At 38.1% G+C, this 21622-nt stretch overlaps 1 protein-coding gene across 11 annotated transcripts in view; it reads left to right on the forward strand.

Annotated features, from left to right (window-relative positions):
• The window catches only part of CEP70 (centrosomal protein 70), an 87710-nt gene that overhangs the window by 42513 nt on the left and 23575 nt on the right, over nucleotides 1-21622 (forward strand). For all 11 annotated transcript variants that reach the window (XM_043595283.1, XM_043595286.1, XM_043595292.1 and 8 more), the window contains 5 exons: nucleotides 2218-2387; nucleotides 9429-9485; nucleotides 20149-20236; nucleotides 20324-20412; nucleotides 21470-21544. In XM_043595283.1, coding sequence (XP_043451218.1) covers nucleotides 2218-2387; nucleotides 9429-9485; nucleotides 20149-20236; nucleotides 20324-20412; nucleotides 21470-21544 — 479 coding nt within the window. The remainder of the gene's footprint in view (nucleotides 1-2217; nucleotides 2388-9428; nucleotides 9486-20148; nucleotides 20237-20323; nucleotides 20413-21469; nucleotides 21545-21622) is intronic.

Raw genomic sequence — 21622 nt, forward strand, 5'->3', positions numbered from 1 at the left:
GATGGGGCAGAGAGAGGGAGACACAGAATCTGAAGCAGGCTCCAGGCTCTGAACTGTGATCACAGAGCCCAGTGCAGGGCTCAAACTCACTAAATGTGAGATCATGACCTGAGCCAAAGTCGGACACTTAACCAACTGAGCCACCCAGGTGCCCCATAAATGGCTTTTATTATGTTGAGAATGTTTCGTTCTGTTCCTGGTTTGCTGAGTGTTTTATCATGAAAGGGTGTTGGATTTTGTCAAATGCGTTTTCTACATCAATTAAGATGATCATATATATATTTTTTTCCTTTCAATCTGTTAATGTGGTGTAGTACATTGATTTTTCATATGATGGGTCGTTTCTGCATTCTAGGAATAGATGTGGCTTGGTCCTGGTATACAGTCCTTTTAATATGTTAAGGAATTTGGGGCACCTGGGTGGCGCAGTCGGTTAAGCGTCCGACTTCAGCCAGGTCATGATCTCGTGGTCCGTGAGTTCGAGCCCCGTGTCAGGCTCTGGGCTGATGGCTCAGAGCCTGGAGCCTGCTTCCGATTCTGTGTCTCCCTCTCTCTCTGCCCCTCCCCCGTTCATGCTCTGTCTCTCTCTGTCCCAAAAATAAATAAACGTTGAAAAAAAATTAAAAAAAAATATATGTTAAGGAATTTGGTTTGCTAGAGTTTTGTTGGAGATTATCCACATTAGTGTGTATAATGGATATTGGTTTGTGGTTCTCTTCTCTTGTGTTGTCTTGCTTGGTATCAGGATAATGTTGGCCTCATAGAATGACTTAGGAGAGATATAGTTCATGGTTGTATATTGCTCTTAACACCTGCAACCTTGCAAAACTGATGATTAGTTCTGGTTTCATTGCTAATGTATAGATAGAGGTGGAACTGGGACATTTATCACTTGGCTCTAAAGCAACTGCCTGACTTCCAGTTGGGGGCTGAGGCAGATGATCACTGGTTCCTGGGAGATGTTGTAGTATCAGAAGCTGAGTCCCCTTTTCCCCTTGAGGCTATCTAAGTCTCAGTAAACTTGACACTATGGGCAGGTGAACATGTGCTTAGACAAGTCATTCTCTTTTGAAAATGGTATGTCTTAGTTATAGGCATAGGTGGGGATGGAGTTTCTCACTGAGTTTAATGAAAAGTGTATTAATAACAGCAATGATAGTGCTGTTGATAATGAGCTTTCAAAGGACATTGAAGGATTGAAGGTAGGGAGTAAGAGAAAACCAGGCCAGTGATATTTCATTGAAGACAAGCAAGAGAGTGTCCAAGATTTATATTCCTTTGTATAAATCTTGGGGTATAGGGGCGCCTGGGTGGCGCAGTCGGTTAGTTAAGCGTCCGACTTCAGCCAGGTCACGATTTCGCGGTCCGTGAGTTCGAGCCCCGCGTCGGGCTCTGGGCTGACGGCTCAGAGCCTGGAGCCTGTTTCCGATTCTGTGTCTCTCTCTCTCTGCTCCTCCCCCGTTCATGCTCTGTCTCTCTCTGTCCCCAAAATAAATAAATGTTAAAAAAAAAATTAAAAAAACAAATCTTGGGGTATATATTATTTCTTAATAATCCTTGTTAGGGACTTCCTCTGAGTTTGTTGCCTCTCATATTGCACGAGTGCCTAAATTGATCAAATTATCTGAAATCTTGAATTATCATTGATCACTTAATCTGAATTTTAGGGGCACTTGGGTGGCTATCCAACTTGATTTCTGCTCAGGTTGTGATCTCAAGGTCATGTGATCAAGTCACATTTCAGGCTCTGTTGTTGGGCTCTGTGCTGGGTGTGGAGCCTGCTTAAGATTCTCTTTTTCTCCTCCTGCCTCTGTCCCTCCCTAGCTCACGTGTGCATGTATGCTCTTTCTCAAAAAAAAAAAAAGAAAGAAAACTAAATTTTAAATCCTGGTTTTTGTTAAATCCAATTTGTTAATATTGGTTGTTTCCTGATTATTATTTTCATCTATGAAATTATATCATTTTTATGGACATACTTGAGTTCCTTTAGTTAATACCCAAACTTGAATAGACCCAATTAATTATAGTTTCCCTATTGTTTGATTTTTTTTTTTCTGTTTATGACTTATTAATGTCCTTGGAGCTTGTACCCATGTGAAAACAGTTGTTAAAAGTTCTTGAATGAAGCATCTTGATAGAAGCTGTGTACAATGTTATTAGGGCAGCATGTCCTAGAGGTACATATTGTGATTATGTTTTTTGAAAAATTTCTTACAGGCAAAATGTCAGCATTATAAGAAAAAACAAATGGAGCAACAAGAGACCATTGCTTCTTTGCAAAAGGATATCTATAGATTAACAAAAGAGGAGGAAGAACGCATTGTCACTCAAAACAGAGTGTTTGCTTATCTCTGCAAAAGAGTTCCTCATACCATCTTGGATAGACAGTAATGTTTCCTACATAAATTCATATGTGTAGTTTTATTCATTATCACTTTTTAAAACACATTTTATCTTGGGAGTGGTTATATCTCTTATAAACTAGAGGAGTCTTCCTCCTTTTGTTCCCTGCTTATTTTCCCCCCAAAATGTCATTGACTTGTTGAAGAAACTGGTCATTTGTTTTGGAAACTGGTTTATGCTAGATTTGCTTTCTTATTATGTCATTTAACTTACTCTTCTGTCTCCTGTATTTCCTCTAAACTGGAATTTAGGCCTAAATTTAGATACAAATATTTTTGGCAGGGGTGCCTGGGTGGCTCAGTCATATAAGCATCCAACTCTTTGTTTTTATTCAGGCTGTGATCTCACAGTTGTGAGATGGAGCCCGTGTTAGGCTCTGCCCTGACAGCACAGAGTCTGCTTGGGATTCTCTGTCTTGCAAAATAAATAAACTCACTCTATCTCAAAATAAATAAATAAACTTTAAAAAAAAGAAAACATATTTTTGGCAAAATACTTCCATAGGTGGTAATTGCTTCTAATTGTAACATATTAGGCACATACTGTCTTGTTGACTTACTCTTAGGGATACTAGATTGTTGGGGTTAAATAGTAATATAATCTTTCCACTATAAAATTCCCCATCATCTCTTCATCTAATGGTTTCACCCAATTGATGATTTTGCAAAATGGTGATTTTTCAATTCTGTTGTTGTTGTTGTTGTTGTTTAATTCTTTCATAAAAAAAGAATCTTTCCTATTGACTAGGGGCTGTTTAGTTGCCCTATGTGGTTTGTTATAGGGAAGATAGAATTAATGTTCAGTTCTTTCATTTTACTTCCTACTTTTTCTTTTTAAAAAAATTTTTTAGAGTTTATTTATTTTGAGAGAGAGAGAGAAAGCTAGCAGAGGAGGGGCAGAGAGGGAGACAGAGTCCCAAGCAGAGGCTTGAACTCACAAAATGTGAGATCTTCATAACCTGAGCTGGAATCAAGAGGCAGATGCCCAACGAGCTGAGCCACCCAGGCGCCCCTTAATTCTCACTTTTTAGCATAAGAAGTTGATGCTGTTATGATTTCCAGTGATAAGCAGTAAGATTTTTTTGTTTGTGGCTATCTCTCTTCTTTCTAAAGTTGTTAACTCAAGTATTTTAATAATAAAATTATTCTGTCTTCAGCCAGTGGGAACTTTTTCCTGCTGGTATTATATCCTTTTGACCCAACCGCATTAATCTTTGTTAAATTTCTTATTTTTAGGCGGAAGGCACATTCTGTGCTTTATTATTATTATTATCATTATTATTATTTAATTAATTTTTTTTTTTTTTTGCCTCAGAGCGCTTTTGTGAAGTGGACTCAGATATTTGTTAAAGCTAACACTAAACATTTAGAATTGACTAAATTAAAATTAAAATTAATTAATTAGACATTTCTTTTAGTTAGGAATGGTTTTTAGAGACCACAGTCTGGATGTTGGGGTTGCTCGTCATGCTTATAATGTTTATTATGTTGTCACTGATTTTAGGACTTTTTAGTGAAGAGTGCAGGGAATTATATATATATTTCTGGGGAGAAAACAAATCATTAATTTTTTTTTCCATCTAAAGTTAACATTACAGGATTGAAAGTCTGATTCTACATTTGTAACTTTCTTTTATGCTAGAAATCCTTTTTCCTAACAATAATATAATACTTATTCATTTGCTTTATTGTGTAATATATGAAAATGGTTTCAAAATAATACCAGAATTACTGCTAACAATAAGCCTACTTATGAAATTTAAATTTCTTTGCAATTATCTTAGACACCAGTAATGTATTCTACTAGGATGCAGTCAAATACAGTGTTGTAAAATACCTTGAAATATTTGTGTGTGTGTCACCAGATTAATATACAGTTAGGTTTATTTAAATTTGTTTTCAATTTTTAGGGATTGCTTTTTTATATTTGATTTACTTTTGAATATGTAAGACATCAATATGATTCCAAAGTCAAAACTAATTATTCGTATTCAGAAAGTTGTGTTTTCATTTCTGTCCCCTTGCCTATTCCTTACTTCCCCTATGGGTAATTTTAAATGTTTAGTGTTATTTTTAGCAAATACAAGCAGTATCATTATTATGTTCATTTTTCCCTACCTTTTTAAAGTTTATTTTTTAAAGTGAGAGAGTGCAAGCAGGGGAGGGGCAGAGAGAAAGAGGGACAGAGAATCCTAAGCAGGCTCCATGCTGTCAGCGTGGAGCCTGATGTGGGGCTCAATTTCATGAACTGTGAGATCATGACTGAGCCAAAATAGAGTTGAACGCTTAACCAGCTGAGCCACCCAGACACCCCCATATTTCATCTTTTTGTATGAAAGGTAGCACCATGTTTTTTTTTTCATTTAATAGGATAAATGAATTAAATTTTAACTAGTCTTATGTATTTACATAATAGAATTATATTTCTCTTTTACTATAAAAATAAATGAGTTCTCATATAAATTAAAAATGAGTTAAGACTAGATTATTTTGATAATTATTTAAGAGCTAATACATATATATAATTTTCATCCTTTTGAAGGAATAAAAAGGACAAAAATTTAAAAATTAAAATTAAGATACCATAAATATATAGAGATAGGTGTAAATAAATTTTATTTTATTACTTAAAAAAGTTTTTAATGTTTATTTAAAAAAATTTTTTTGAGTGTTTATTTCTTTTTTAGAGAGACAGAGACAGAATGCGAGTGGGTTAGGGGCAGAGAGAGTGGGAGACACAGAATCCAAAGAAGCCACCAGGTTCTGAGCTGTCAGCCTCAGACCCGGGGCTCGAACTCAAGAGCTGTGAGATCATGACCTGAGCCGAAGTCGGACGCTCAACTGACTGAGCCACCCAGGCACCCCTTTAATGTTTATTTTTGCGAGAGAGTGCAGAGGAGGACAGAGAGAGAGAAAATCACAGAATATCCATAGCAGGCTTGAGGCTCTGAGCTGTCAGCAGAGAACCCGATGTGGGGTTTGAACCCATGGACCGTGAGATCATGACCTGAGCCCAAGTCTGACACTTAACTGACTGAGCCACCCAGATGCCCTACTTTTTTTTTTCTTTAAGTTTATTTCTTTTGAGAGAGAGAGCGCGCACACACATGAATGGGGAAGGGGCAGAGAAAGAGGGAGAGAGAGACTGCCAAGCAGACTCTTTGCTGTCAGCATGGAGCCAGATGGAGGACCTGATGTCATGAACTATGAGATCACAACCTGAGCCAAAATCAAGAGTTGGATGCTTAACAACTGAGCAAACAAGGCACCCCAATATTTTATTTTATTTTATTTTGTTTTATTTTATTTTATTTTATTTTATTTTATTTTATTTTATTTTATTTATTTTAGAGAGAGAGCATGAATGGGAGAGACAGAGAGAGAGAGAGAGAGAGAGAATATCTTAAGCAGGCTCATGGTGCCCAATGTGGGGCTCAGTCCTATGATCCTGGGATCACAACCTGAGCCAAAATCAAGAGTCAGATGCTCAACCGACTGAGCCACCAAGGCTCTCCTAGGTGTGAATAAACTTAAAAAAGAGAGAAGCAAAGAAAGAAAAATAGGGGTAAGGAAGAACTAAAAGAAGGAAAGGGAGATGATTATAGTGGGAGAAAGAGGCATATAAGAGAGGAATGAAGGAGGAAGGGGAATGAAGACAAGAACAGAAACCAGCCAATTTGAGTGAGTAAGAGGGCAAGAGAGAGAGAAGTATTGGGAGAATTTATGTGCCATCCGAAGTCAAGCTAATTCAGGTGTGAATTTGATGACCTGAAAATTCTCTGTTGGATTTTTAATAAAGCTAATTTTCAGTTTGAGATACAGAGCTTAAAAAATTGTGAATTAACCCTATTAGTAATACATGAGTTGGAACCACTATGGCTGTTTTTAAAAGTTACAAAGGCATTGGGCAAAACAATATAGAACATACACAGATGAGTAAAAACATGTTTCCTGCCACTATGGACTTGATAATCTAGCTGGGTAGGTAGAAACATACATAGAAAATAGAAGGCAGATTGTGGTCTGTGCTGTAATGGTGGGGCAAATAGGATACCAAGTGGGCATGATAGAAGAAGAGATTAGTTTCCTTTGAGGAAGATGGGGATGACCAAAAAGGCTTCATGAAGGAGGTAACTTATAAACTTATAGAATTTTAATAGGTAGAGATGAAGGAAAGGTATTTTAGTTAGAGAAGCATGGTGGCAGGAAAACGGAATATATTTGAAAATAGCAAGTAGTCCAAGAGGTCTGGAGCATAGAGTGCACAAAATGATGATGGTAAGTGTCTTAAGAGACAATATGGAAGGGTGGGCTGGAACTTTGTGAAGGACTCAAACTCCAGGCTGAAGAGTTTGGGTTCTGCTTACTATATAGCAGGAACCACCCCCCTCACCCCCCCTCAGGATTTCTGATCAAAGAAATTAAACCCAGAGACAAAAAGACAAGTTACTAATCAGCTGTAGTAGTCTAGGTTGGAGATTGCAAAGGCGTGCATTAGATCCAAAAGAAAGGAGAACTATGGCAAAGATGGACAGGAATTGTCCAGACTAACTGGCCGCAGATACTGAAAGAAGGAGGATTCAAAAATAGCCCAATTTCAAGAGGTTAGAATGGGAGAGAGCCAAAGCATAAGAGACTGTTAAAAACTGAGAACAAACTGAGGGTTGATGGGGGGTGGGAGGGAGGAGAGGGTGGGTGATGGGTATTGAGGAGGGCACCTTTTGGGATGAGCACTGGGTGTTGTATGGAAACCAATTTGTCAATAAATTTCATAAAAAAAAAAAACAAAAAAAAAAACCAAAAAACAAAAATAGCCCAATTTCAAGCTAGGTTTGGGGAAGAGGGATGGAAGATGATGAATTCATGTATGGACATGTGCTTAGGTACCTTCCATCAGCCATGTAGAGATACTTGGCCTACAATTAGAAGGGCCGAACTCCAGAGACCTTCCAGATATCAGATAGAGGAAGAAAGAAGAGGGAAAAGAGGAGTTACCTTTGGGCATCAGGGTAACTAAGGAAAAAAAAGTATTTCAGGAAAGAGAGGTGATAAGAAGTGTTATATGCTGCCTAATCATTTTATGTGTTTGCCTTCTCACTGTCTTCCTCAGAATTCTCAGTTTGACACACAGTAAGTCTTCCTGAAAAGTTTATTGAAGGTATCTGGTAACAATCAGAATGAGTGAACTTTCCTATGAAGAAAAAGAGGGATGGAGTGGTAGCATAAGGGAGAAGTAGGGGGTGAGGGGGTTTGTGAAGGATATAAAAGAAATTAAAGCATTTTTGCAGGGTAATAGGAAAGCTGGTATGTGTTGAGACGGAGAAAGATTGAAGAGAAAGAATAACCCAGAAAGTTGTATAGTAAAAGCACAATTGGTTGAATAAGCTCTGAAAAAAAGAGATGAGTAATTTTCTTCAGATGGAAAAAAAGTATGAATTCTTGCTTTAAAAAGAATAATGTGGGGCTCCTGGGTGGCTCAGTCGGTTAAGCGGCTGACTTCGGCTCAGGTCATGATCTCGCGGTCTGTGAGTTCGAGCCCCACGTCGGGCTCTGTGCTGACAGCTCAGAGCCTGGATCCTTTTTCAGATTCTGTGTCTCCCTCTCTCTGACCCTTCCTCGTTCATGCTCTGTCTCTCTCTGTCTCAAAAATAAATAAACGTTAAAAAAAAATTAAAAAAAAAAAGAATAATGTGAAAACAGTGTTATTTTTTTACGGGTTTTTAAAAATTACAAATGTTGGGGCGCCTGGGTGGCGCAGTCGGTTAAGCGTCCGACTTCAGCCAGGTCACGATCTCGCGGTCCGTGAGTTCGAGCCCCGCGTCAGGCTCTGGGCTGATGGCTCAGAGCCTGGAGCCTGTTTCCGATTCTGTGTCTCCCTCTCTCTCTGCCCCTCCCCCGTTCATGCTCTGTCTCTCTCTGTCCCAAAAATAAATAAATGTTGAAAAAATAAAAAATAAAAAAAAAAATTACAAATGCAGCACGTTTATAAAAATTCAAACCGTATAAAAGTGTGTAAAGTAAAATACTGTGTATCTGCTTACCCCTCCTAATTCCCACATTCCAGAGATAATCACTTGTAATACTTTAGTTTGTGTCCTTCCTAGGGTTTAACAACAGGAGTGCCATTGGCATTTTGCAGAGGTTGGTTCATTGTGTAGTAGGGCTGTCAGTTCATTGATGAACTTCTAAGATCCTTCCCTCTCCCCAACTAGTTAGTGTGACAACTAGAACCATCCCCTAGGTTATGGTATTATCCCCCTCTTAAGAACCCATAGAGTTGGGCACCTGGACAGCTCAGTTGGTTAAGCAACCGACTCTTAATTTCAGCTCAGGTCATGAGGTCAAGCCCTGAATCAGGTTCTACGCTGTGCCTGTGCCTGCTTGGGATTCTCTCTCTCCCTCTCCCAGTGCCTCTCCCCGATATGTACTCTCAAAAAAAAAAAAAAAAAAACAACCCACAGAGTTCTTATTCAAGATAAAGACAACGTCACTTAAAATTATTTCTTTTTAAAACAAATAGAGTGATACTCTACATTTGGCTATGCAACGTTACTTTTGTTCCTTATCAATTTTTATTAGGACATACAAATTTACATCATTTCTTCTGTGCTTCATTGTTTTCTATAGAGCAGATGTGTCATTATTTAACTTTTCCTTATGGAAGAACAGTTAGATTATTTCTGGGTTTTTACTCTTGTAAATAATGGTGCATTGGATAACTTTGTTCATTTTGAGTTCCAAGCTTAAGCATATGTCTGTGGGAGCAGTTGCTAAAGGTAGAACTGCTGGGACAAGGAAAATATTCATTTAATATGTCGAGATAGGAAGTTTGTGGTTATTTTAAAACCTATACTTTGAAATTAATATAAAATATATGGCTTAATATAATGCTTCAGGTAAAAAAATCACATTTTTAAACAAACTTGCTGGTACATTTATCATTGTAATTTGAACTTATATAGAGACAATAGTAGTAAATGCTCCAATACCAAATTTTGAAAATTAAGTCTATCTTCTGTTTTCTAGGTTGCTTTGCCTAATTGATTATTATGAATCTAAAATTAGAAAACTTCATAAACAAAGGTAAGACTAATCATGTATCACAGTTTTTTTATTAAAAATTTTTTTCTAATGTTTATTTATTTTGGAGAGAGAGAGAAACAAAGCGCAAGTGGGAGGGACAGAGAAAGAGGGACACACAGAATCTGAAGCAGGCTCCGGGCTCTGAGCTGTCAGCACAGAGCCCAACGTGGGGCTCAAATCAATGAACCATGGGACCATGACCTGAGTCAAAGTTGGTCTCTCAACCAACTGAACCACGCAGGTGCCCCGTATTACAGTGTTTAAAGTTATTACCTAGCCATGAATCACACCAAAATTTTTTATAATCTCATGAAATTTTAAATATATTTTGGAAATCTTCCTAATATAACTATGATTTCCTTTTTTTATAAATATCTTGAGGGGCGCCTGGGTGGCGCAGTCGGTTAGGCGTCCGACTTCAGCCAGGTCACGATCTCACGGTCCGTGAGTTCGAGCCCCGCGTCAGGCTCTGGGCTGATGGCTCAGAGCCTGGAGCCTGTTTCCGATTCTGTGTCTCCCTCTCTCTCTGCCCCTCCCCCATTCATGCTCTGTCTCTCTCTGTCCCAAAAATAAATAAACGTTGGAAAAAAAAAAAAAAAACTATAAAGATCTTGAAGACTGCATTTGACATTTTATGTTAAAATTTATTGCATTTATTTTAAGATATGTGTATTTAACAGCCACCAAAATATTGGTGACAGAAGAAACAGTATTTAGTTTGTTGAAGTATTATAATTTGTTCTATGTCATGTAGCCACTGAACACTTACTGAGTGTATCCACAGGGTACATAAGATTTGACTAGCTGCCTAACAAAGTCCAAACTAATTAGTATACAGACTTAAAGGAGATAAAGGTAAAATGTCATAGTGAAAAATCAAACATATAGACTAAAACACACTTACCACCTCTGATTTAAAAAATAAGGGTGGGGCGCCTGGGTGGCTCGGTCGGTTGAGCGTCTGACTTCGGCTCAGGTTATGATCTCACGATCTGTGAGTTCGAGCCCCGCGTCGGGCTCTGTGCTGACAGCTCAGAGCCTGGAGCCTGTTTCAGATTCTGTGTCTCCCTCTCTCTCTGCCCCTCCCCTGTTCACGCTCTGTCTCTCTCTGTCTCAAAAATAAATAAACGTTAAAAAAAAAAATTAAAAAAAAAAAATAATAAGGGTAAAGATAAAGATAATGGTCTTCAACTAACATAAAATAACTGAGGGTTATCTAAGGCCCTTGTTTCATTGTTCATAGATAGAATAATTCTTTTAACAAATATTTGAGCACCTACCTTGTGCCGTATTGTTTTAGGCACTTGATATACTTTAAAAAACATGCAGATAAATTATCTACTCCATTCTTACATTCTTGCCCCGAGAATAATGACTCCAGAAACACTTCAGCCAATAGCAGAGCTGTGCTGGTTGCTGATTCCTTCTAGCACTGTGGGCAGTGTAAAAAAAATAAAAGGGGGGGGGACAGGATGGAGAGAAAAAAGAAGGAAGGAAAGACAAGAACAACTAATGATAGAGCAATTCCTAGTTTCATTCTTTTCAGAAAGTAGCATTATATCAAGTAACTTCAGAGACTTCCCTATTTCCAAGTGAGAGTGTGTCTTTTAGATGGTGTTAGATTCTACAGAGATAGGATGATTTGGATATGGTTCTTACCTTGTAAGATTTTACAATCTAGTAAGGGAGATAAAATGTAAACACATTAATAATTAAAAATAATAAGAGATTAAAAAACACTAATACATATAATGTAATAATAAAGTAATCACTAAAGTAAAACAGTAATAGAGGAATTTAAAACAAGAACAATATAGTTTTGGATAGAGTGACTAGGGAAGTCTTTACAAAGCAGATGAGGGTTGTATTTGAGCTTAAAAGTAAAATTTGGGAAAGCAGAAAGGCCAAAAAGGTAGTCATTTTAGATTGCTTGGATGCTATGGGCAAAAGTGCATAGGTATAAGAGTGTAGGCTTTTTTTCTTTCTTTTTTTTTTTTTTTTAATGTCACTGTGATTAAGCCAATTTGGCTGGAGTTCAAGGGATTTGTAGTAACCTATAGAGAGTAGTCTTTCACATACAGTCCCAAGTAACCTAAAAATGAATGAGAAGGCATCATTTGCCTTGGGAAGAAGGAAGATACTTTTTCCTTTAATACAGAAAAACTGGGTTTTTCAGGTTTATTCAGGGTTCTCAAGAGAAATAGAACCAATAGGATATATACTGATGTAAATAGAAAGATTTATTTTAAAGGAATTGGTTCATGTGACACATCTTGGATCATGAACCCATATACAAAAGACCCACAGGTAATATCATCCTCAGTGGGGAAAACCTTAGAGCTTTCCCCCTGAGGTCAGGAACACCACAGGTATGTCCACTCTCACCACTGTTATTTAACATAATGTTGGAAGTCCTAGCCTCACCAATCAGACAAAAGAAAAGGCATCCAAATCGGCAAGAAGGACATCAAACTTTCACTCTTTGCAGACCACATGATACTCTATGTGGAAAACCCAAAAGGCTCCACAAAAAAACTGCTAGACCTAATCCATGAATTCAGCAAAGTTTCAGGATATAAAATCAATGTACAGAAAATGGTTGCATTTCTGTACACCAATAATGAAGCAGCAGAAAGAGAAATCAAGGAACTGATCCCATTTACAGTTGCACCAAAACCATAAAATGCCTAGGAATAAACCTAACCAAAGAGGTGAAAAATCTATATACTGAATACTATAGAAAGCTTATGAAAGCTACTGAAGAGGACACAGAGAAATGGAAAAATATTCTATGCTCCTGGATAGGAAGAACAAATATTATAATGTCGAGACTACCCAAAGCAATCTACACATTCAGTGCAATCTCTATCAAAATAGCACCAGCATTCTTCACAGACCTAGAACAAACAATCCTAAAATTTGTGTGGAACCACAAAAGACCCTGAATAGCCAAAGTAATGTTGATGAAGAAAACCAAAGCTGAAGACATCACAATTCCAGACCTCAAGCTGTATTGCAAAGCTGTAATCATCAAGACAGTATGGTACTGGTACAAAAACAGACACATAGGTCAATAGAACAGAATAAAGAACCCGAGAATGGACCCACAAACATATGGCCAACTAATTTTTGACAAAGCAGAAAAGAAAGTCCAATAGAGGGGTGCCTGGGTGACTCACTTGGTTAAGTGTCTGACTTTGGCTTAGGTCATGATCTCACAGTTAATGGTTTGAGCCCCATGTTGGGCTCTGTGCAGACAGCTCAGAGCCTGGAGCTTGCTTCAGATTCTCTGACTCCCTCTCTCTCTGCCCCTCCCCTGCTCACACTCTGTCTCTCTCTCAAAAATAAATAAACATTAAAAAAATACATGCAATAGAAAAAAGACTCTTTAGCAAATGTGTTGGGAAAGCTGGACAGCGACATAGAATGAACCTGGACTGCTTACAACATACACAAAAATAAACTTAAAATGGATGAAAGACCTAACTGTAAGACAGGAAGCCATCAAAATTTTAGAGAAAACAGGTAGGCAACAACCACTTTGACCTCGGCCCGCAACAACTTCTTACTTGACATGTCTCCAGAGGCAAGGGAAACAAAAGCAAAAGTGAAATATTGGCATCTCTTCAAGATAAAAACCTTCTGCACAGCAAAGGAAACCATCAGCAAAACTAAAAGGTAACCGATGGAATGGGAGAAGATATTTGCAAATGACATATTGGATAAAGGGTTAGTATCAAAAATCTATAGAAATCTACCAAACTCAACACCCAAAAACCAAATAATCCAGTGAAGAAATAGATACTTTTCCAAAGAAGACATCCAAATGGCTAAGAGACACATGAAAAGATGCTCAATATCACTCATCATCAGGGAAATAAAAATCAAAACCACAATGAGATACCACCTCACACTTATCAGAATGGGTAAAATTAACAACTCAGGCAACGGCAGATGTTGACCAGGATGTGGAGAAATAGGAACCTTTTTGCACTGCTGGTGGGAATGCCATTCTGGAAAACAGTATGGAGGTTCCTCAAAAAATTAAAAAAAGAACTACCCTACAACCCAGCAATTGGACTACTAGGTATTTATCCAAAGGATACAAAACTGTCTATTCAAAGGGGCATGTGCACCCAATGTTTATATTTATAGCAGCATTATCGACAGTAGCCAAAATATGGAAAGAGCCCAGATGTCCATCAACTGATGAACGGATAAAGATGTGTTGTGTACACACACACACACACACTCTTTGTCTCTCTGGAATATTACTCAGTGATGAAAAAGAATGAAATCTTGCCATTTGCAACAATATGGATGGAACTAGAATGTATTATGCTAGGCAAAAATAAGTCACTCAGAGAAAGACAAATATATGATTTCACTTATGTGGAATTTAAGAAACAGATGAACATAGGGGAAGGGAAGCAAAAATAAGATAAAAATGGAGAGAGAGACAAACCATAAGAGACTCTTAAATAGAACAAACAGGGTTGCTGGTAAGGTGTTGGGTGGGGGATGGGCTACGTGGGTGATTGGTGTTAAGGAGGGCACTTGTTAAGGGATGAGCACTAGATACTGTATGTAAGTGGTGAATCACTAAATTCTTTTCCTGAAATCATTATTATAGTATGCTAACTTGGAATTAAATTTAAAAATAATAACTAAAGGAATCGGTTCATGTGCTTTTGAGGCAGGCCTGCAGGCTGCAGATTCAGGAAAGAATTCCCTCTTGTGGGTCTCAGTCTTTGTTCTTAAGGCATTTAGTTGCATGAGGCCCTCCCACATTATCAGCGGTTCTCCTTTACTTAAAGTCTGTTGATTTATAAATGTTCATCACATCTAAAAATACCCCACAGCATTATCTAGACTGGTGTTGGACTAAACAGCTGGGCACCAAGGCCTAGCCAACTTGACACTAAAATGTACGGTCATAGTATGTAAGAGTAAAGGGAAGGAAGGTGAAGATTTTAATGGCTTGAGAGGTTGCAAACTTAAGCTTACACAATCAAGAAAATAATGAAATTGAGGGAAGCAGGTTAGGTGAGGACTGTGGCAAATTGGACAGCTATGTACCATCTTTCTAAAGGGGGCCATTACTACATACTCTAGCCATTTGATACCTTTTAAGAATGTGAGCTCAGTGTGGCTAGATTTGCCTAGGAGTGTTTTGAGAAAAATTACAAGGTTATATTTATAAATAAGATTTTATTTAAAAAAATTTTTAGGGGTGCCTGGGTGGCTCAGTCGGTTAAGCGGCCGACTCCAGCTCAGGTCATGATCTCGCGGTCCGTGAGTTCGAGCCCCGCGTCAGGCTCTGTGCTGACAGCTTCAGAGCCCGGAGCCTGTTTCAGATTCTGTGTGTCCCTCTCTCTGACCCTACCCTGTTCATGCTCTGTCTCTCTCTGTCTCAAAAAGAAATAAACGTTAAAAAAAAAATTTAAAAAAAATTTTTTTTAATGTTTATTTTTGCGTGCCTGAGAGAGAGTGTGAGTGGGGAAGGGGCAGAGAGAGAGGGAGACACAGAATCTGAAACAGTCTCCAGGCTCTAGGCTCTGAACTGTCAATACAGAGCCTGGTACAGGGCTCGAATCCATGGACCATAAGATCATGACCCGAGCCAAAGTCGGATGCTTAACCGACTGAGCCACTCAGGCGCCCCATAAATAAGATTTTTTATATTCACAATTAACTCAATGATTTAAAAAAATATTATATGTCCACAGAGTACAAACTGATGGTTGCCAGAGGGAAGGGGAGTGGACGGGTGGCCAGAATGGGTGAAGGGGAGTGGGAGATAAACACTTCCAGTAGTGGAATGAATAAGTCATGTGAAAAATAGGGAAAGCATAGGAAATGTAGTCAGTGGTACTGTAAAAAGCTATGGTGATGGATGGTAGGTACACTTGTGAGGAAAGAGAACATGGAAGTTGAATCACTATCATTGTGACACATTATGTATCAACCACTCATAAAAAATTAAAAAAATAAAAAAACATTGTCCAAATAAAACACTGTCCAAATAAAAACAAAATATTGTCCAAACGGAATATCGCTTCCAACCCTTGAGCTATGTCTTTAGTAAATTCTTTTTTAAAATGTTTTTTTTAATTTTTATTATTTTTTAAGACAAAGACAGAGCATGAGTGGGGATGGGGCAGAGAGAGAGGGAGACACAGAATTGGAAGCAGGCTCCAGGCTCTGAGCTGTCAGCACAGAGCGCGACGCGGGGCTCAAACTCACGAACTGTGAGATCATGACCTGAGCCAAAGTCGGACGCTTAAACCACTGAGCCACCCGGGCGCCCCTGTCTTTAGTAAATTATAATCTAGATTCAGGCATTGGCAAACTTTTCTGTAACGCGCCAGACAGTAAATAATATAGGCATTTTGGGCTGTATAGTGTTTCACAGCTATTCAACTCTGCTGTTGTAGCACAAAGCCAGCTGCAAATTATATGCAAATGAATTGGCATGGCTGTGTTATGTAAACCTTTAATTCGAAAATCCACAGCCTGCATGTACCCCTCAGGCAGCCATTTGCTGACTGCTGACTGGATAGATAGAGTTTGGGATCTTTAGTAAGAGTAGAGAAGATTTAGCATAGCTATCATTTGAAATCTGCCACGTGGAATATGGTATAAGAAGTTGCCTCTGAAGTTGTGCAAACTGGGGTTGTCTGACTAAAAATGATAAAAGGATTGAGGCTGTTGTGGGGAGGAGTGTTGAATTTGGTTGTCATGAATTTTCAGTAAAAATGCAGGGTTGAGGAATGAGAAGCTTGGGGGAAAGGAATTACTTTTTCACTTAGCAATCCTGTCATCACAGGCCTAGCTGAAATTAGATAGTTTGGCCTATACAAACGTTGCTCAGGCCAGATATTTGGATTGGAATGTCTCTCATTAAGGGAGAAGGAGAAAGGAAGAAAATAGGAGCTACATTACAAACAGTCTTCTTATAGATGAAAAAATTAGAAGTCATTTAAACTTGTCAGTGATGAGTCTCCAGAGAAGAGGGTTTTTCAGGGTTCATTGACTTCATGAACTCCAATAGTCTCCTTTCTGGGTGCCTGGATGGCTGAGTTATTAAGCATCTGAGTTCAGCTCAGGTCATGATCTCACAGTTGTTGAGTTCAAGCCCTGCTTCAGGTGAACACCAGCCCCGGGTTGAGCCCTGCTTCTCTCTCTCCCTCTCTCCCTGTCTCCCTCTCTCCCTCTCTTCCTGTCTGTCTCTTTCTTTCTCTCTCCCCCCTCCTCCACTTACTTCCCTCTTCCGTCTCCCTATCTGTCTCTCACTTATACCCTATCTCTCTCTCTCTCTCTCAAAAAAAAAAAAAAAAAGACTCTTTTCCTCTGCCTCTCTCCCCGACTCAGACTCTCTCTCTCTCAAATTAAAAAACAACAGGCTTTCTTAGAGTGAGTACTCACTTGCTAGTGAGGTTGTAGCAACTTCAAGGTGGATTTGGTATCTATAAATAGGGTATTATTATCACCTGAAGGAGCGGGAGTATTGTAAAAGAAGGGTATACTTGACAAGTATGTTATTACTGAAGAAAAGAAGATGAAAGAACAGAGGGGAGAAAAAGAGGGAAGAGAGATTACAATTTGGAGGCCTACATGGGCTAAACAGGAAGCACAGGGGAAGGAGGTAGGTACCTATAGAGCTAGGGGAGTAAGACCAAGGGGAGAAGACAGGTGGGGCGGGGCCTCTTGCAGAGGCAAAAGCCCCTGCTTAACACCTGTGTATTAAGGGCAGTGTTGCTCAGAGTTTTTCTCATTATGAGAGACAGCAGTTGCTGTTGGGATACCACACTGGGATACACCCAGAGCTGCAGTCAGAAGCACCTGGCTCAAGAACTCTGACCACCCCAAGCCTTACCCGGTTGTCCTGAGGCCTGAAGGGGATGAGTATCTCACCACATCTATACTCCTTCTGCACAGTACACTGTGTGGGGGCTCTAGTTCAGGGCACAGGTGTGCAAAGACTTCCAGAGGGACTTTGAAGGGAGTTTCTGAATACTATGGACTGTTACTTTCTGTTTCCATACACGAGCAAACTTGAAGCAACGATCAAGGCAGCAGAAATGTAAATGTAAGAGTTAACCAGCTGGGGGGTGCATGGGTGGCTCAGTTGGTTAAGCGTCCGACTTCGGCTCAGGTCATGATCTCACTGTCTGTGAGTTCGAGCCCCGCATCGGGCTCTGTGCTGACAGCTTGGAGTCTGGAGCCTGCTGCAGATTCTGTGTCTCCCTCTCTCTCTAACCCTCCCCTGTTCATGCTCTGTCTCTCTCTGTCTCAAAAATAAACATTAAAAAAAAAAAAAGTTAAGCAGTTGGAAGTCTTAGAAAACTGTAAATACACTATAATCTCTGAAAAAGAGGAAAAGTACATTTTAAAATGATAGGTGTTCAGCTATATAACTTTACTTTTCTTTGCCCAGTGTTAGTAATTCAGTATAGATTACATGACCTAAATTGCTAGTTATTTGTTAGTATTTCCCTAACTTGGTTACAATTAAAGAGCCAAGGAAGGTAGCATAGGAATAAAATATACTAGACTCAGATTTTCTTTTGGGATGTCAGAGACATTTGAAAAACTACCCCAGGGAAAATGGTTCTATAGTGAATTAGTAGTTAGGAGAAGCCCCCTTGTTTAATTCCATCTTTCTCATTAGATAGAAATTTTATTTTATTTTTTTATTTAACATTTTATTGAGATATACACCATTATCATACACCATAAAATTTACTCATTTAAATTGTAAAATTCAAAGGTTTTTCATATTTTCACAGTACAGCAACTTAGTATTCACAGTACATATCCTACTATATTCACATTTGTCAACCCTCATCACAATCTGAATTTTAGAGCATTTTATTAACTCCAGAAGAAACCTTCTGACCACTAGCAGTCACTCCCAATTTTTCCCAAAGCCCCCAGCCCTTGATAACTGCTAATCTACTTTTTGTCTCTATAGATTTTCATATTCTGAACATTACATGTAAATGGAACATACAATATGTGGTCTTTTATGACTGACTTCCTTCATTTAACAAAATGATTTAAAGATTTATCATGTTGTAGCATGTATCAGTTATTTCATTCCTTATTGCTGAATATTTCATTGCATGGATGCATCGTATTTTATTTATCTATCATCAGGTGATGGGCATTTGGGTTGTTCTCACTTTTTTTTTTTTTTAAACGTTTATTTTTGAGACAGACACAGAGTATGAACAGAGAGAGAGGGAGACACAGAATCTGAAACAGGCTCCAGGCTCTGAGCTGTCAGCACAGAGCCCGATGCGGGGCTCGAACTCACGGACCATGAGATCGTGACCTGAGCCAAAGTCGGATGCTTAACCGACTGAGCCACCCAGGCGTGCCTCCCCCCTAACCTTTTAAAAATTTACATCCAAATTAGTTAGCATATAGTGCAACAATGATTTCAGGAGTAGATTCCTTAATGCCCTTTACCCATTTAGCACATCCTGTCTCCCACACGCTGTCCAGTAACCCTCTGTTTGTTCTCCACATTTATGAGTCTGTTATGCTTTGTCCCCCTCCCTGTTTTTATATTATTTTTGTTTCCCTTCCTTTATGTTCATCTGTTTTGTCTCTTAAAGTCCTCATGTGAGTGAAGTCATGATTTTTGTCTTTCTCTGACTAATTTCACTTAGCATAATCCCCTCCATTTCCATCTACGTAGTTGCAAATGGCAAGATTTCATTCTTTTTGATTGCCGAGTAATACTCCATTGTGTATATATATATACATATATAATATACCACATCTTCTTTATCCAGTCATCCATCGATGGACATCTGGGCTCTTTCCATATTTTGGCTGTTGTTGATAGTGCTGCTATAAACATGGGGGTGCATGTGTCCCTTCAAAACAGCACACCTGTATCCCTTGGATAAATGCCTAGTAGTGCAGTTGTTGGATCATAGGGTAGTTCTGTTTTTAGTTTTTTGAGGAACCTCCACACTGTTTTCCAGGGTGACTGCACCAGCTTGCATTCCTAATTAGATAGAAATTTTTAAAAATGGTCTTGGATAATGGAAGCAAGGGACTTTGAGGTTCACTTCTTATTTCCTGGAAATGAGTGCTTTCGTATTTTTTATTTTACTTTTAACACCAGTCCTGTGAGGTAGATGTCACAGATACTTCTCTGACAGAAGACAGATTCTGAGATTGGTGTACTCAAATAGCACTGGGTTAATGGTATCAAGATTTGAATTGCGACTGATAAATCTGTTGCCATGTCCACTCTGCATTTGCATTTTTTTTTGTATAGGATTTTTGGTGACCTAAAAGTAGTAGAAGAAAAAACAGTATGCTTTGTTTTTTTATTCATTCAAAAAGTGTTTTTTCCACCACCTCTTATGCCCCATATTCTTCTAGGCAGTGAGATACAATGGTGAACTAAACAAAGTTCTGGTCCACATGGATTTTACATTCTAATTAAGGTGATAGTGAGCAGATATGTACTATAATACTGGGTAGTGTGTTCTAATATTCTCTCTGAGAACAAGTAGGAAATTTGGCTTAAATTTTAATTGATATATGTTATCAAGCCTTTACTGATTTTTGTTAGCTATATTTTTTCTATTGAAGATAGATTTTTCATAAGAAGTACACACGATCTGTCTTTTCACAGGGTATATAAGGAAGATGAAAGTCTGTCAGAAGAAGAGAAAGACTACAGAAGTTTCGATGCCTCACTGACTTATAAAGGCCTTCTAATGGTATGGGGACTACATGAGTAATAAGTACTTTTTTATGAAGTAAAATAATCTGGAAAGTTAACTATTTTTCTATGAAATGTGTTGAAGTCATTACAGAATCAACTCAAGGAATCAAAATCCAAGATTGATGCGCTTCTAAGTGAAAAGCTGAATCTCCAAAAAGATTTGGAAACCAGGTGAGAGAAACTTAAATCATTTTTACTTAACTTTTGGAAAGTAAATACATCCTGGAATTTGGGGTGTTAAATGTATCTTTGTAGCTCCTTTACTTTAAAACTAATCCTGGAAACCATGTTTTCACTCATTTTAGTTATATCTCATGTGGCAGAAGGAACGAGAACACATAGGTGGGCAAAGGAAGTGAGAGTATAGGAGCCCACACTGAAGAAGATAAAAGTGGGTAGGAACACAGAGTAGATTCAGATTGATATAAACGAGTTTCCCATTCCCAAATTACTTTGGAATGTCTTATGATCTCATTTCATCCCTGTGTTGTAAAAGAAGAGAACTAAAAAATGTAAATGGCATACAAGACCTATTTCTATGTAGCTTGTTACCACAAGAGGATGATGCTCTGCGTGTTGACTGTGAATAATGAGAAATGAACATTGTCAGGATTTTTTTCATTTAACAAGAGTTTGTTGAATACTTCTTGTAAGTTAGACACTGTCCTAAGCTCTGGTGTCATGACCAAAATAAATAACTTGTTCTCATAAAGATTATACTTAAATGGAGAGGGAACTGATACCTACAGTTGAAACCATTTAGGTAAAGTTTAAAAAACCTACCACATAATAATATATAAATTTGTGCAGTAAAAATTTTAAACCATGCATGGAAATAATGAACAGTGGATTTGGGGTAGTGGTTACCTCACTAAGGCCACACATGGAAATTAAATATATGTATAATGTTTTAGTTAAAAGAGGATTTGAATCAAATCTGTTAATATTTAACTTTGGTAAAGCCAAATAGTGGGTATGCCATTATTTGTTTTACTATTCTCTCTTTTTGTCTGTACATTTGAAATATTTCACTATAAGAACAAATAATTAACAACAATAAAAAATGGGTAAAAAGTTTTGAACAGAGAATACACAGAAGAAATTCGTTGCAATATTGTAAGAATTTTAATAAGCATATTTGTGACAAGTAACATGGTGTATCTTATTAAATACCTTTGTAGTTTTACTCATTAAATTAAATGCATTCAATGTGACTTACTTTCTACAGGCCCACACAGCATGAATTAAGACTTTATAAACAACAGGTGAAGAAACTGGAGAAAGCCCTTAAGAAAAACATCAGGTAATTATATTTTACCAAAGTTGCAGATTCATTATGGTTTTGTATTTTATTATTTTTGTTACCTATAAGTTTACATCA

The sequence above is a fragment of the Prionailurus bengalensis genome, chromosome C2, assembly GCF_016509475.1.
Source record: "Prionailurus bengalensis isolate Pbe53 chromosome C2, Fcat_Pben_1.1_paternal_pri, whole genome shotgun sequence".
Classification (NCBI taxonomy): Eukaryota; Metazoa; Chordata; class Mammalia; order Carnivora; family Felidae; genus Prionailurus; species Prionailurus bengalensis.